The 14,629-nt window shown below is 35.1% G+C and overlaps 1 protein-coding gene across 5 annotated transcripts in view; it reads right to left on the minus strand.

Annotated features, from left to right (window-relative positions):
* Positions 1–14,629, minus strand: part of LOC135205655 (uncharacterized) — a 142,420-nt gene that overhangs the window by 19,823 nt on the left and 107,968 nt on the right. The window contains exon 1 of one of the 5 annotated variants that reach the window (XM_064236492.1): positions 2,681–2,817. The exons of the other annotated variants lie outside the window; for them this stretch is intronic. Coding sequence (XP_064092562.1) covers positions 2,681–2,719 — 39 coding nt within the window. The 5' untranslated portion in view covers positions 2,720–2,817. Of the gene's footprint in view, positions 1–2,680; positions 2,818–14,629 lie in introns of those variants that run through there. 5 annotated transcript variants of the gene reach the window in all.

The following is a 14,629-nucleotide window of genomic DNA, read 5'->3' on the forward strand; positions in this document are numbered from 1 at the left end:
TCCTTTTAAAGATTGCAATTACATTTCCAACTGCTTCGACTATTCCATGCAGGAAGCCCACTATCTATAGCATTGGCCCATCAAATTTGATACACGCAGAGGACTTGTTCAATTCCTGCAACATCGCCACCAGTCCTCTGCAATTTAGTCTGTCGAAAGTAATATCTTTTTGGCTTCAGGGAATACTTCTGAACTATGTCGACCTTTTTTCACAATCGAGAAAGATCTCTTTCAAGCATCAACGAACTTACAAAAGATTACGAAAGTTATGAGAAATTCTTCATTCAATACATTATGGGTGCATAGAAAAAAAGGATTCCTTAAAATGCAGACGATCTGGGTAATCCTAAAGGGTTTAAGATGATGATGTTGCAGAGAGAGAGAGAGAGAGAGAGAGAGAGAGAGAGAGAGAGAGAGAGAGAGAATAGTTATATCTTACTCTTTTTCCATGAGTGTGTATTAATATTCAATCCATATATATATATATATATAGATATATACTATATATATATATATATATATATATATATATATAATTATAATCACTTTAGTACGTGATACAGTTATCACACATATCCACATGTGAAAAATAAGAGGCGGGGTGTAGGTCCTGACCGGTTTCGACTTTAATTCCTACACCCCGCCTCTTATTTTTCCCCGTGGATAAATTTTATATATATACGTATACATAAATATATATATACATATATATATATATACTACATACATATATATATATATATATATATATATATATATATATATATATACACACACATATGTATGCGTGTGTGTGTGTTATAAACACTGTATCTGTGTACTAGAATTTTTCCAAATTTTAATGGGCTTCTTCCATATATATATATATATATATATATATATATATATATATATATATATATATATATATATATATATATATATATATATATATATATATATATATATGTGTGTGTGTGTGTGTGTGTGTGTGTGTGTGTGTGTGTGAAGTAATAACTAAAAACTGTATGTATTCAGATTTTAGTATCTCAAAAACCAGGACAAAACTTCTCCGCTGCCTCCCAAGCAAAACCAAAAATCCAAGCAACCCTCTTCGCATCATTTCCGTTATCAATACAATATCTATTTCAGTCGAAAACTGAGAAAAGCAACTAAAACATGCTTTTTTCATTTGCATATAACAGAAACATACAAACATGGTCATCTTCCGTGGTGGAGTTTGTTTATAAGCTGGGTAAACATGGTAACTTGGGAAGTGCATGACCTTGTAAAAGAACTATATGGGTTGGCAGAATTTATTTTCGCTATAAACACACAACGTTGCCACATAATACGAGACCAAAGTATGATAAAATGGACAAGACTTTTGATTCTACAGGAGTACTCTTCGTCTCAATACAAGAATTGTCTTGTAGGAGACACCAACTAAATACATCAGCTTGTCGGAGTTACTCTCACGTACTTGTGCAAACAAGCAAGCAAGCAAACAAGTACACACACACACACACACACACCTCTCTCTTTCCAATAAACTCAAACTCCCCTAGAAAACATCAAAACATGGAAGAATCACATAACAGGATCTGCAAAACCCGACCAGACTATACACACAACCAGTGCTTACGCATCGGGGTCAGATTGTTTATTAAGCATGGACATTGTAAGCTGCTACTTGACGTATAGAAAGGTGGGTGGGCCGAACACCCCCACCCCACGGAGGGGAAGGAGGGGGGCGGGGGAGGTAGTATAACGTGCTGCAGCTACTTAAACAGTGCAAAATCTGACACCAAAAACTTTTAATTATTCTGTTGTTGCTTAATAAAACCGAAAAAAATTACAAGATGAAGTAGTTGTTGCTTAGTATTACGGACAACAAAGTTCATAATATAATATTGCAATGAAAAGTCTAAATATATAATTTCATCTTTCCATTATAAAAATATATTGCTATATAAAGCTGCTAACTTACATAAAGTAACACATTAAATTATTCACGTAGTTACGCATGAACGTTGCTGACTTGTCAAAGTTTAAAATGATTGTTTGTTGCACCAAAGTCTAAAATGATTGTTTGTTGCCCCAAAGTCTAAAATGAATGATTGTTGCACCAAAGTCTAAAATGATTGTTTGTTACACCAAAGTCTAAAATGATTGTTTGTTCACCAAAGTGTAAAATGATTGTTTGTTAGCATCAGGCAGCGTTAATTACGCAACATTCAGTTTCGTTGTTCTTTTGTGATTCTTACGAAGAAGTTAATCCCAAACATTTGACATGAACATGGCACACACCAAGAGACCAGTTCCTGGTACATCTATCAATCGACATGAACAAGGTGTAAGAAAAGCACAAGTTGTTATTATATCTAATATTAACATATTATATTACTTGTGTGCTAAGTGTAAGGAACTTAGTATCCATAACATTTAAACATGATCAAGTGTACGGCAGGCAAAGTTCTGAGCACTTTCTAACATTCGACATGAGCTGAAGTTTAACATTCCCAACATTCGACATGAGCTGAAGTTTTTTGAAGTATTCCCAACATTAGACATGAACTGAAGTTTCTTAGCATTCCCAGCATTTGACAACATGACTGAAGTTTCTTAGCATTCCCAACATTCAACATAAACTGAAGTTTTTAAATATTCCCAAAATTCGACATGAGTTGAAGTTCCTTACCATTCCAAACATTTGACATGAGTTGAAGTTCCTTAGCATTCCCAACAATTCAACATAAACTGAAGTTTTTAAATATTCCCAGAATTCGACATGAGTTGAAGTTCCTTAGCATTCCAAACATTCGACATGAGTTGAAGTTCCTAAGCATTCCAAACATTCGACATGAGCAAGACACAAAGCGAACTTTATGCTTACATTTTCTACACCATATGTCAGCGCAGTTTCTCAAGTGGAAGTTAACAACAGGGTTTGCAAGCGACGGTCCACGTTTGGAAGAACACTCATTCTCGCACCACCAAGGAATAAAACACTTATAATCGATACAGGGTTAATAGTCGGTTACACATTCATGCAGCTAAAACCATTTGTCACGAACATTTTGTAAACTTACTAATGGTTTCAAAACAGCCGGATTCTCTTATTACAGCAAAGCACAGGGAGGACATGATTTGGCAGAATTTCACGAAGACCCTTTGTTGCACCTCGTTTAAGTCAATCACGATTTTCTGTGTATGTATGTATGTGTGTTTGTATATGTATATGTATGTATGTATGTATATATATATATATATATATATATATATATATATATATCACTCTATATATATATCTCTATATCTATATCTATATATATATATATATCTATCTATCTATCTATCTATCTACCTACCTATATATATATATAGTACATCATTCAGTGAGATCACGATGATGGCAAATACGAAACTATTAAACATACAAATGTTCTAAAATACTATATAATATATGTATATATATATAAATATATAGATATATATTATATGTATATATATATAATAATGTATATATATATATATATATATATATATATATATTCACTTATCTTATCGGAAACGAAAATTCCATATACGGTCGTTGGGGCTTGATGGCAATAATTTGAGATGAGAAATCTCCAATTTGGCCACACAAGATCATACAAACTCTTATTCGACCCAACTTAATAAATCATCAATGGGCTCATTCTTAAATTTTCGCCCTCACAATAAATTAAAATTTAACCCCATTCAAACTGCCTACGTGGTCTCGCCCTTAGACTAAATAATGAGTACCAACTCCCTTTTGTAGCCTTAAACTTCGTCCAAGCAAATATTTTGAAGTGAGATCAATTGGTGTTACTTTGGATTGTATCTTGGCGTCACCTAATCCGAGGCGCTAGTACTAAACGGGGATCAAAGTACATACATATACGTATACAGACCCATTTCTATAGTGTGGTCGACAAATTATAATAATAAATGATATCTAGGAGCTTCCGCCATGTTTAGTCTACTAGCACCTCGGAGTAAGTGAAGCCTACATAACAAGCCAAAATAGCACCAATCATTTAACACTATAGAACATTTTCAATGGCAAATTCGTGCGTCTTAGAACAGATGTTAATCTCATTACAAAAACCTAATGAAAAAAAAAACTATTTACACGCGACCCTTAAGAATGATCTTCTCAACTGTCCTTTACCCATATAACTTGCAAGCAAAGCAACAACTCACACGATCTCGACAACTGCGCAAATCCTATCTGCAAGATCACCTCTCCTCGACTTTCCATGACCTTCAAAACCAACTGCATACGGTCTCCTAGTCGTTATCAAAATACCCTATCTAACACCCCATTCCCTTCCTCCCCAGATGCACAACTCTCTCTCTCTCTCTCTCTCTCTCTCTGCTCTTCCACTGCCAATACCAAGAACTTCGACCCATCAAGTCTCCTGGCAGAATCAGGTTGTCCAAACCGATAGAAGTATACAAAAAGCAACCAACTTCTTTTTTATGCTTACAGGTACAGTAGATGGCTATGGCACCATTACGACTCATATACACAGCACGTCACAGTCAAGATGATTGCAGATATAAACGCGTATCTCTGGATTTCGTGTTTACATTGATAGCCCTATAACATGCCACCTACATACAGGGGAAAAGGCTGAATAATATGAACGGTTCTTGGTGTGTTTTCTCTCTCTCTCTCTCTCTCTCTCTCTCTCTCTCTCTCTCTCTCTCTCTCTCTCTACGGACTTTCTGTTCATCGGTAGCACGCAAATGAATGAATGATTTATGAAAATTAAACTAAAGAAAGACTCAAGCACTGGACACTTTCAGCCATTCAGCGCTTGAGGCAAAGGAAATGGGGGTTGGAGCGGCTGGACAGCAAGATGGGACCAAGGAAGCGGGAATAGATGAAAAAGCAAATAAACAAATATAAATCTATTTATAATATATATATATATATATATGATATATATATATATCTATATATATAATATATATATATATATATATATAGATATATATATATAAAATATATATATATATATATATATATTCATATATATAAATAATTAATATAGACGTCAAATCTACGTTCAAACAACTAATACTAATGCATCTCAAAGAAAAGTAAAGGCATTCCTGGGAGCATTTTACAACACTAAGACACATTAGTCACAGAACAGCTATTGATTATCAGTGTTGTCACAGCTACACCTCAACCGGAAGGCACAAACAACGTTTTCCGTTATACAAGACTCACCCACCGTGGAAGATATCGCCACATGATGGTTGATAGGTTCAGATCAAGTTGGTTTTATGTTAGCAATAGTCTTCGCCCTAATGTCTAAAGCGTTCATTCAAGGGCTTCAGATTTCTGTAGACTTATAGGCTCAATATAACCACCAACCAAAAGCAGCATTACCTACAGAGGATCTCATCATTCAACTGACTGGTGGGGAGGATTGTCTCTGAGTCAACAGAGAACGGCAATTACTGACGGATTTGGGGCAGCCCCTATCTATGAAAAGTTCATCTACTGACAGGTTAAGAGGAATGACAGGCCCAGTCTATCAATTAATTGCTGACAGGATGGAGCTAATCAGTCCGTCTGTTAATTAACAGATACGGCACAATTACCCTGAATAGGAGGCTATTATTATGCTATTTATTCTGGCCCAAGCCCGGTAAGAGGAAGATTAGGGGGAGGGGGCGGTAATGACGACGATGTGATGGCACAATTTAGTTCCACTGCCCTATGAAGTACAAGCACTATTGAAACCTGAAAACATCTTTCAGAAAGGGTTAATCATTGCAGGACACCAAACATGAAAATTCCCGCACTTTTCGTGAGAGAAGAATCGAGAAGACTTTTGTATACCAGATATTTAAGACAACATTGCTTGTATATAACAAAGCTTTCAATAATCATCTATAACGATTTGTAGATTAGCTTTTTCTGTATAAAAATTACATATTCCAAATTCGAATATACGTCTTGTATCATACATTATCAACAGTTTTAGAACATTAGAAAATATATGGTACTAAAAATACAATATAAATTGGAAAACGCAAATCAGCTGAGAGCATACCTCCGTTTAATTCAACTTCGCTTTAGGAAAGTTTAGCTCACATTAAGACGGCTTTATTTGGTAGCAAACTCGATTGTGCTGGAACTCATGGGTCAGTTTGTCCCAACAGCCACTAGGAAAAATGTTCCAATTAAGACCAATGGATTTTGTGGAAATGGGGTTTAAGCATTCATTATTTAACTACGTATCTCCAAGTGACACATTTTAGGGAGTTCCAAAAATTACCTAAGAGGGACAACATCAAGATCTTCCTTAACCAAAATTCTTGACATGAATGGGGCAATCCACTGAATCCTTTCAGCAAGATTTACCAAAATCCTTTAATACACGAATGTATTCACCGTGCGGACTCGCATGGTGCGTATATATTCACGCTCTACTGGAAGCTTGCTCGTAAACAGAGCATTTCAACACATTAATGAAAACCTGCGAAAAGAGAGCCAGGCTTATTTGTTCATAGCATTCAAGGTCAAACAAAGCAGATACACGCACACATATACACTTATGAATGTATTTGAATTCGTATTATATACATATGCAAATACATTCATACATAGTATATACATAATATATATATTCATAAAAACATATATATACATATCTATATCTATTTATATATAATATAGATATATTAGATAGATAGATAGATAAATAGATAGACTTAATAACATGGTCATTAACAGCTTCATTAACCATTTAGCAGTGTCGGTGGGAAAAGTGCGTGTGTATACATAATAACCACAATGCTGTGGGGACCATCGTGAATTTAGTATATACAAATATATATGTAGCAGTTAAGACCCCCATCTTTTAATTCTCTGCGTCATCTGTTACCCAGGAAAAATGCGTACTGATGACATCAAATATTCTTTCACGTGTTAAAAAGAAATAAAAAAAGGCAGTAGACTATATCATTGCCTACAAATGACATTCACAGGTCACATTCGCCCGATCTGTGGAAAAAAAAGTCTCTTCATACAATATTTACTAAACATCTGTATTCCTAATAATTTTGAGAACAATTTCCATTGAAATGTGATTAAAACAAAGTCTGCCAGTACTGCCAAAACAATACATTTTCATTACAATCCAACTTCTCTGTAAGAGTCCAGTTCATGAAATATTGAAGATACCATTATAGTTCTTGCATAGGCAAACAAAGAAGTTAACTGAAAACCCTTTTATCACGGCAGAAAGAGTTACAATGTCAGTGTGACAGACACAATTAACGGCCAGATACAGACTGACTAGACTGCCTCTCCTCATGTTGTCTGATTGAGACATCTGCTGGTCAGACACGCGTGTGATTTCCCTTTATGCTCATTCATGAAGACTAGTCACATTTATAACAATTTTAAACGAAATCACTTCAACCTTGCAAGAGGAATTGTACCGATAAGGTGAGACACAAGATGGACAATCTCCCTTACTACTAGTCCATGGCTTGGGTTGGGGGGAGGGGAGAATGTTTCCCCTATGCATGAAATGTACCTAAAGTTAATATTTATTTTTCCGGTAGACACCATGAATTATAATAAAAAAAAAATCAGGATAGACTTTTGGAAATCTGGCAGCAAGTGAAAAATTTAGGCTCAATCTCACTATATCGCATGAAAATTTTGACCCGTAAATTCAGCGTAGCTGATCGTAAAATACCCATATCTTCCTTAAAATGTAACGTAGAAGGTTCATATACCACTCAAAATATTCCTTCAAATGGGCTCTTTCCATGAATATATAAACCTTTACCTTTCAGATGAATATTAGGTCATACATCACCAAAATGTTGCCAGAAATATACAGATACATCATGATGGTCACTTTTGTGGGATGGCCAAGTAAGATCCCTTAACTGCGTAGGTACAGGTGCAGTGAATGCCGGGTGTTGCAGATAAAGTACTCCGGATAGACAGGGAAGACTCACACGGATACGCTCCCTCTTTGTACCTTGAGTGCATAATGGTCTACCTTTGTACCATGTTTGACGGATATCCCTCCATCCATACGGGAGGGGTTGCACTGACTATCTTGATTTCTCTTATCTCATTCTGAAATCTGAACTCGTGTAACGGAGAAATATATACAAGCTTTACAAATTTCTCTGCCGACATCGATTACGGACTTGTTGCTAAGAAGAAATTAATTCTATTTCCTATTTGGATATTACTTTAATTGAAAATTACATGAAAACATTATGAAAGGGGGAAACTTCACCGTGCATGGTTTAGCGGTTGCACTTACTTATTATAATATAGTATAGTATAGTATAGTATAGTATAGTATAGTATAGTATAGTATAGTACACCAATCGTAGATTGGAAGCTTTTGCTGTTTTAAACATAAGTAAAGAATACGACGCAAACAGATACCAATAAGTTCACTAAATATTGTACGATATAAAATGAGCACTCAATACGCATTTCTCTTAAACACTGGGTTGGCGTACAGTTGGCTAAACGAATCTTGGTGAACATTACGGCAAGCTGAGGAGGCGTCAATAAATATTCCAGTTTTCTGTCACCGTGTATTTTGTCATACGTTTACTTTTGGCGACTATGTTTCAGAGGCAGCGTTGCAAACATTCAGATATTACCTGATTCATTGTGGAGTTACCAGATGGCTCTAAATAGGTTTTATAATTTTTCCCGTAATATTGAACATGGCAGGCGTTAAAATTATGCAGACGCGAGCCCATACGAGTATGCATAACCACAGAATGTGTGAGTATATATGTACATGTATGTATATGTATCACAGGTGATTGGATGATATGTATATATTAAATATATATTGCATATAATATATAGTACATATATGTATACAAATATATAATTATTATATATGTACATGAATATACATATGTGTATATATATATGTATTTATGTGTATGTGTATATATATGTGTGTGTATGTATATATATAATATATATATATATATATATATATATATATATATATATATAATTAGATATAGTGTGCATGTCAAATTACACACTTTTAACCATTTTTGACTTGTTTTAATTAAGTTTAACCATGACATTAAAATGTTATCAGTCCTGAATTATAACTCTCAATCTCTCTCTCTCTCTCGCTGTCTCTCTCTCTCTCTCTCTCTCACACATATCATCAGTTTTGTTACAAGCCTACATATATGCAATGATCTGAAAAAAAGGGCGAATCTGAACTCAATGACAGTTGGTCACGGGGCTCATTTATATAACTAAACAGGACATACTAAAACAAAACCAATAAACACAGAATTGTCACGAGGAGGAGGAGGAGGAGGAGGAGGAGGAGGAGGAGGAGGAGGAGGAGGAGGAGCAGGAGCAGGAGGAGGGACAGAAAGAGGGTTGTGAGGTATGAGGGGGTTCAGGAGGAGGTTGTGGTTACGGTTTGTTTGTTTTAAAAGAGACAAAGTACAGCACAACCCCTAAAAGGAAGACTCCCTTCGTCTTATCCAGAGTCTTAATATAATTGGTGACCTGACTACTGTTGCTCTTAATCTAATTTCCTGAAAGATTTATATTTAGTATTTTGAGGTTTTGTTAATTATGTTGCGGCCTACTTCATAAATAGAAAACAACCCCTCCGTCTGTCCCACAGCCCTCTTCAACTTTACAACTCAACCCTTCCTCGAAAAGCACTAAGCCTAAAAATAAATATTTTCGGGCTTACTTAGCAACTGACAAAAAGTCATTTTCTCTTATTTCACGGCAAAGTCCATGCATCAAAATATTACACCTCCTAAGCATCTACAAAAGAAAAAACTAAATAAAATAAAAAATACTTTCTCATATTTTTTATTTTCCTACAGTTCATAACCACCACAAAAAGGCTACCTCCCACTCGTCCTCCGCAAAGCAGTATTAACCTCTGACCTTTTCAGATCCCTGGAGGTTTGGGCAAAGAATCAGGTGCGAATGTAAACAGCGCCATGTCGGCCCGACCGCCCCGTTTACCTTTTGTGGCGTCACCCCAACTGCCCTGCAGCCCAACTCGCGTCTATGTTTACGTCGACGCTGATGTAGGGGTTGTTTATCCCCTCCTCCTCCCCTCCCCAGGGCTCCCCACCCTTCACAGATATCCATCCCTCTTCGAAAGCAAGATGTGTTTACATATATTTAGTCTCTTTTCTCCCCCCTCTTGATGGGATACGAATGACGGTCGCTGAGACGACGGAGGGAAAGATGGTGGTCTGTAATTTATAGTGACACTGCCTTGTTAACAGTAGCATTCGCGCGTTTATTTATTTTTCGGACATTCATAATAAATTAAATACTGTTAACATTCATTGGTACTCTTCGTGTCACTATAACCTATATGCATTTTAAACATCGATTTATATATCATAATTCAAGAAAATTTTAGTGAATACTGCCAGCTGTTTATAATCTCGTGAAACCTTTCCATCATATTTCATGAATTAATTACTTGAAACATAATAAGGGCGAAGAGAAATAAGTGCCCTGTCAACATTATTTTAGGGTTATTTTCCGCGTACTATGCTTGAACTGTGATTATTTAATATCCCGTTTGTAAAACTCGTATATTTCAGATAAACAAAATATGAACAATTCCTACAAATACTGACTGTCTCATACAACGATTCAAAAGTGATATACTTTTTCAACGCGAATGAATTCTGATTTGATAATTCATTCAATTTCTGATCGGTAAATCAGTAATGATAATCCTATGGCGTTGTCTCATTAACTGCAGCACTGGCAAATTAGCTTCAAAATGCAAACTAATCATACTTAATAATTTTACCCAAGGAAACAGAAAGCTTCTTTTAACATGATTATTAAATATTGTAGAAAAAAACGAGCGTAGGGCAGGAATAAAAAATAAATGTTTTCTTAAATGAATTATCTCTTAATTTACGTTCAGATGACGATAAACATATTGAAAATAGTGTTTAATGAAAATGAAGGGAACGGAAAATATATCTTAAAATCACAAAATGACATGCAAGCCTAACTTACGAAAAATGTTAAGACAGTTTTCAGTTTTTATTATGAAGTATTTAAATTCGTCCAAAAAACTAGCGATAAACACGGAATAATTTAATTGTTTTAGATACGCACAATAACAGTATTATTTTTATTACAATTATATTAGAAAAACGGAAATAAAAAATCATACTTTTAACTGACAACGGCATAATAACGTTTTCTATTAAAAATTAAAATTGTCAATGGCAAGTTACTGTTTCCACAAAAAGTAAATGTTCAAAGGTAAATTTGACGAGTGAATTTTGTATATGATCTTATAATCTTGTCATAAATCATCTGTCCATATTTATGTACTAGTGAACTGGAATACAGAAGTATCCGAAATATATGGTTGTAACGTGTATGTATTTTTATGGGCCTTTTTATCATATGGTAGCCAGTGTACAATTTACTAAGTAACAAAATTACTAAATTATACGAAAACAATGCAATGAAAACCATGATAACTACATATTAGAACATTATTTTACATCTAGAATTACATTAAGCGCACGAGTGACATTAAAAGCTACCCGAGCTGTTTACTACATAAAGATAAAACACACGATGGGTATCACAAGAACAGGAAGGGTCAACATATTCCACATTCCGTATTTAATGCTAGTTTAAAACACATGCTATATGTAAAACAAATTCTATATATAGAGCTAAGCTAAAAGGACAGGCCATGGGATAGGTGCCCACAGCTCTTTAATAGCCTTGACAGCAGCTAACTTCCCTAACCCCCCCCCCCTCAAAAAAAATAATAAATAAAAAAATAAAGAGGTAAGAGGAAAGAATGCCAAGGCTTCATGTCATCAGGAAGCCATGCCTAATGATAACGAATTACTCTGACAAAGGAGGGCAAGAGGTAGTCCGATGGGCGTCATGCAATAGTTATGAAAGGGAGAATATTCATTTCCCTGTACAAAACTTCGGCTAAAGCTGTTCCTGTAAAACACAGAATATTTGAAGGCCCTTTGTATTTGAGTTACTTGTAAAACTTGACGTGCACACAGTGCTACAGCTAATGATCTGTTTCAATACCATCACAGTACAAAGTTTGGCTTTCTTAAAACCAATGGACCCGAGAATGACATAAAGCTTTGCAAAGAATTACATTTGATTCGACAGAAGAAGCAAATAATGACCAAATTATAAAAAAAAAAAATCATGATTACACTATAGTATTATGAAGAGAAATTATGCACATTTGTCTTCGTATAAGAGCTCCGGAAACAGATTAAGTACTACGCAATAGTGCAAGGTAATGTGTCACAATTTTTTGAAGATATATCATGAACACGAAACACATTGGCAAGAATCCACCACTTACTCTTTAAGTAAAATCTAGATCGAGCCAGATTCTACCGATCAAAGACAATTCCGAACAGAAGTCAAAAGTTGAATTACGCATGTTCGATATTCTGCCGACTCGATAATTCGTTGAAGTCCCATTATTGATACACCAACTTACCATACTTTTAAATATCCCACTTTTAAATACCAGAGTCACGCAAATAGAGGGAGTGCTTCGCATCAATTCCAAAGCATTCCGCTTATGCCATCCTAACAACTGAATCTTTGCCTATCGCTTTTGCAGATTCCACTATTACAATCAATGCAGCCTAAGCGATGAACATAGTTATTATTAGTGGCCGGTATGTGAATATGTTTTTACCACCATTATCATTATCATTATTTCCGCTGTCATGTATGTGTTATCACGTTATTGCTATTACTATTATTCAACCTCAGACGTGTGTTCCTTCAGGAGGGGGTATCACTACTTTTCTTTTGTCTATTTCATACATAAATATAAATGTGATTAATACATATATGTTAAACTCGAACTTCAATTGCTTCAATGTTAAAACCCATTACTTATGACATAGATTGTTCCACTATGTGACTCAACCCTTGCGGGGGTCCTGTATATGCATCTTTTACTGATGCTGCGCCTCTCACCGGATGGGGGGGAGGGGGTTTCCAATAAACCAGCCTCTCACGTGGCACAATCACAATCAGACGAACCAGAAAGGAATGGATGCGATAACTTTAAATGTATGCGTATTGTGCGTAAGTGCGGTTACTTATTACAAGAGTTGGCCTTTTTTTAGATTCAACGTGGAGGTTGTACAGCTGACTGATTTTACATGTGAGGCATACATGAGATACGTACTCAAATAAAGTAATAAAGTAACAGAATAACTACGTAAAATAAATACAAATATAAATGAACTTAAGTACACAAAATAAATATAAACGAACAAAATATAAATAAAAAAATAAAAATTAAGCAAAAGAAGTGAAACAAATTAATTTATATTAAATTAAATAAATAATACAAGTAAGTCCAAAAACTGAAAATGAATTAAAATAAACGAGATGAAAAATATCAATGAAAAACAAAATGAATAAACCTAATTATGTGATAAAAATTACAAGTAAAAGAACGAGTTCATTAAAAATACAGTAAAATTAATCAGTATTTTGTGTCAAGGATGTAAATGGTTAAGTGAATAACTAAAATGTATATAAATAAAAAAATACAATAACAACAATAGATAAAAACAACAGTTGTAAAATACGTAACAAAATTAGATTATATTAACGCACAATTAAAAGAATGAAATTATGAATTGGAAAAAAACTGGTAAAAGTAAAATTTTGCAAATGAACAAAGAAAGTAAATAAATTTTTTATATTATAAAGATACAAATGAGTCTACCGACAGAAAATCAGAGGGGAAGTAGTTTACTGGTTTTCAGGTATGTTTATTTTGTCGTCCGATATGCTCAAACATTTGTAGTCACTCGTAGATGCAATATACGTCCATCTACCTGTATTAGCTATGACAAACATGTTGCAGTATTGCCATCATGGATGCCACAATGCTTTGCTTCATATACTGCAGAGAAGGTAGCCAATGGGTATCTTTCTAAAAAGGTTAAGGGATAATCTCTTTAAGGGTTCCCTTGAAAATACACGTAACGGAACATGACTGAATGATTTTTAAATACTTTCATCAAATTGACAATTATAGCTTTCTGTGAAAGGATTTGTTGAGAATACTTTCCTTTGATTCGCCGGAAAAAACAGCAGTGGCGACTACCATGGGGAAATGAATGACAAATTGTTCCTCCGATGGTTGACATCACTACTTTTACAATCGCTTCCTGAGCCATTGGTCCTATAGCAGATTCACATCAACCGTGCATTTGATGTCTAGGCCAGTCCCTTACGACGCTCCTGATTGGCTGTTGATAAGCCACTCACAGAACTGGAAACTCTCAGTCTCTCTCGAGAATTCACATGGGTAGGGTCTATGTTCTACCTCTCCTGAGGGATACTTTTTTCAAAATTATCCCTCAGGAGAGGTGGAAGATACATCCTGCCTATGTGAACTCTCGAAAGAGACAGTTTCCAGCCCTGTGATTGGCTTTATCAACAGCCAATCACGAGCGTCGTAAGGGATTGGCCTAGACATCAAATGCACGGTTGATGTGAATCTACTATCGTAGAGGACAATGCGCCATACCATACCTTACTTAC

The sequence above is a fragment of the Macrobrachium nipponense genome, chromosome 24 (genome assembly GCF_015104395.2).
Source record: "Macrobrachium nipponense isolate FS-2020 chromosome 24, ASM1510439v2, whole genome shotgun sequence".
In the NCBI taxonomy this organism is placed as follows: Eukaryota; Metazoa; Arthropoda; class Malacostraca; order Decapoda; family Palaemonidae; genus Macrobrachium; species Macrobrachium nipponense.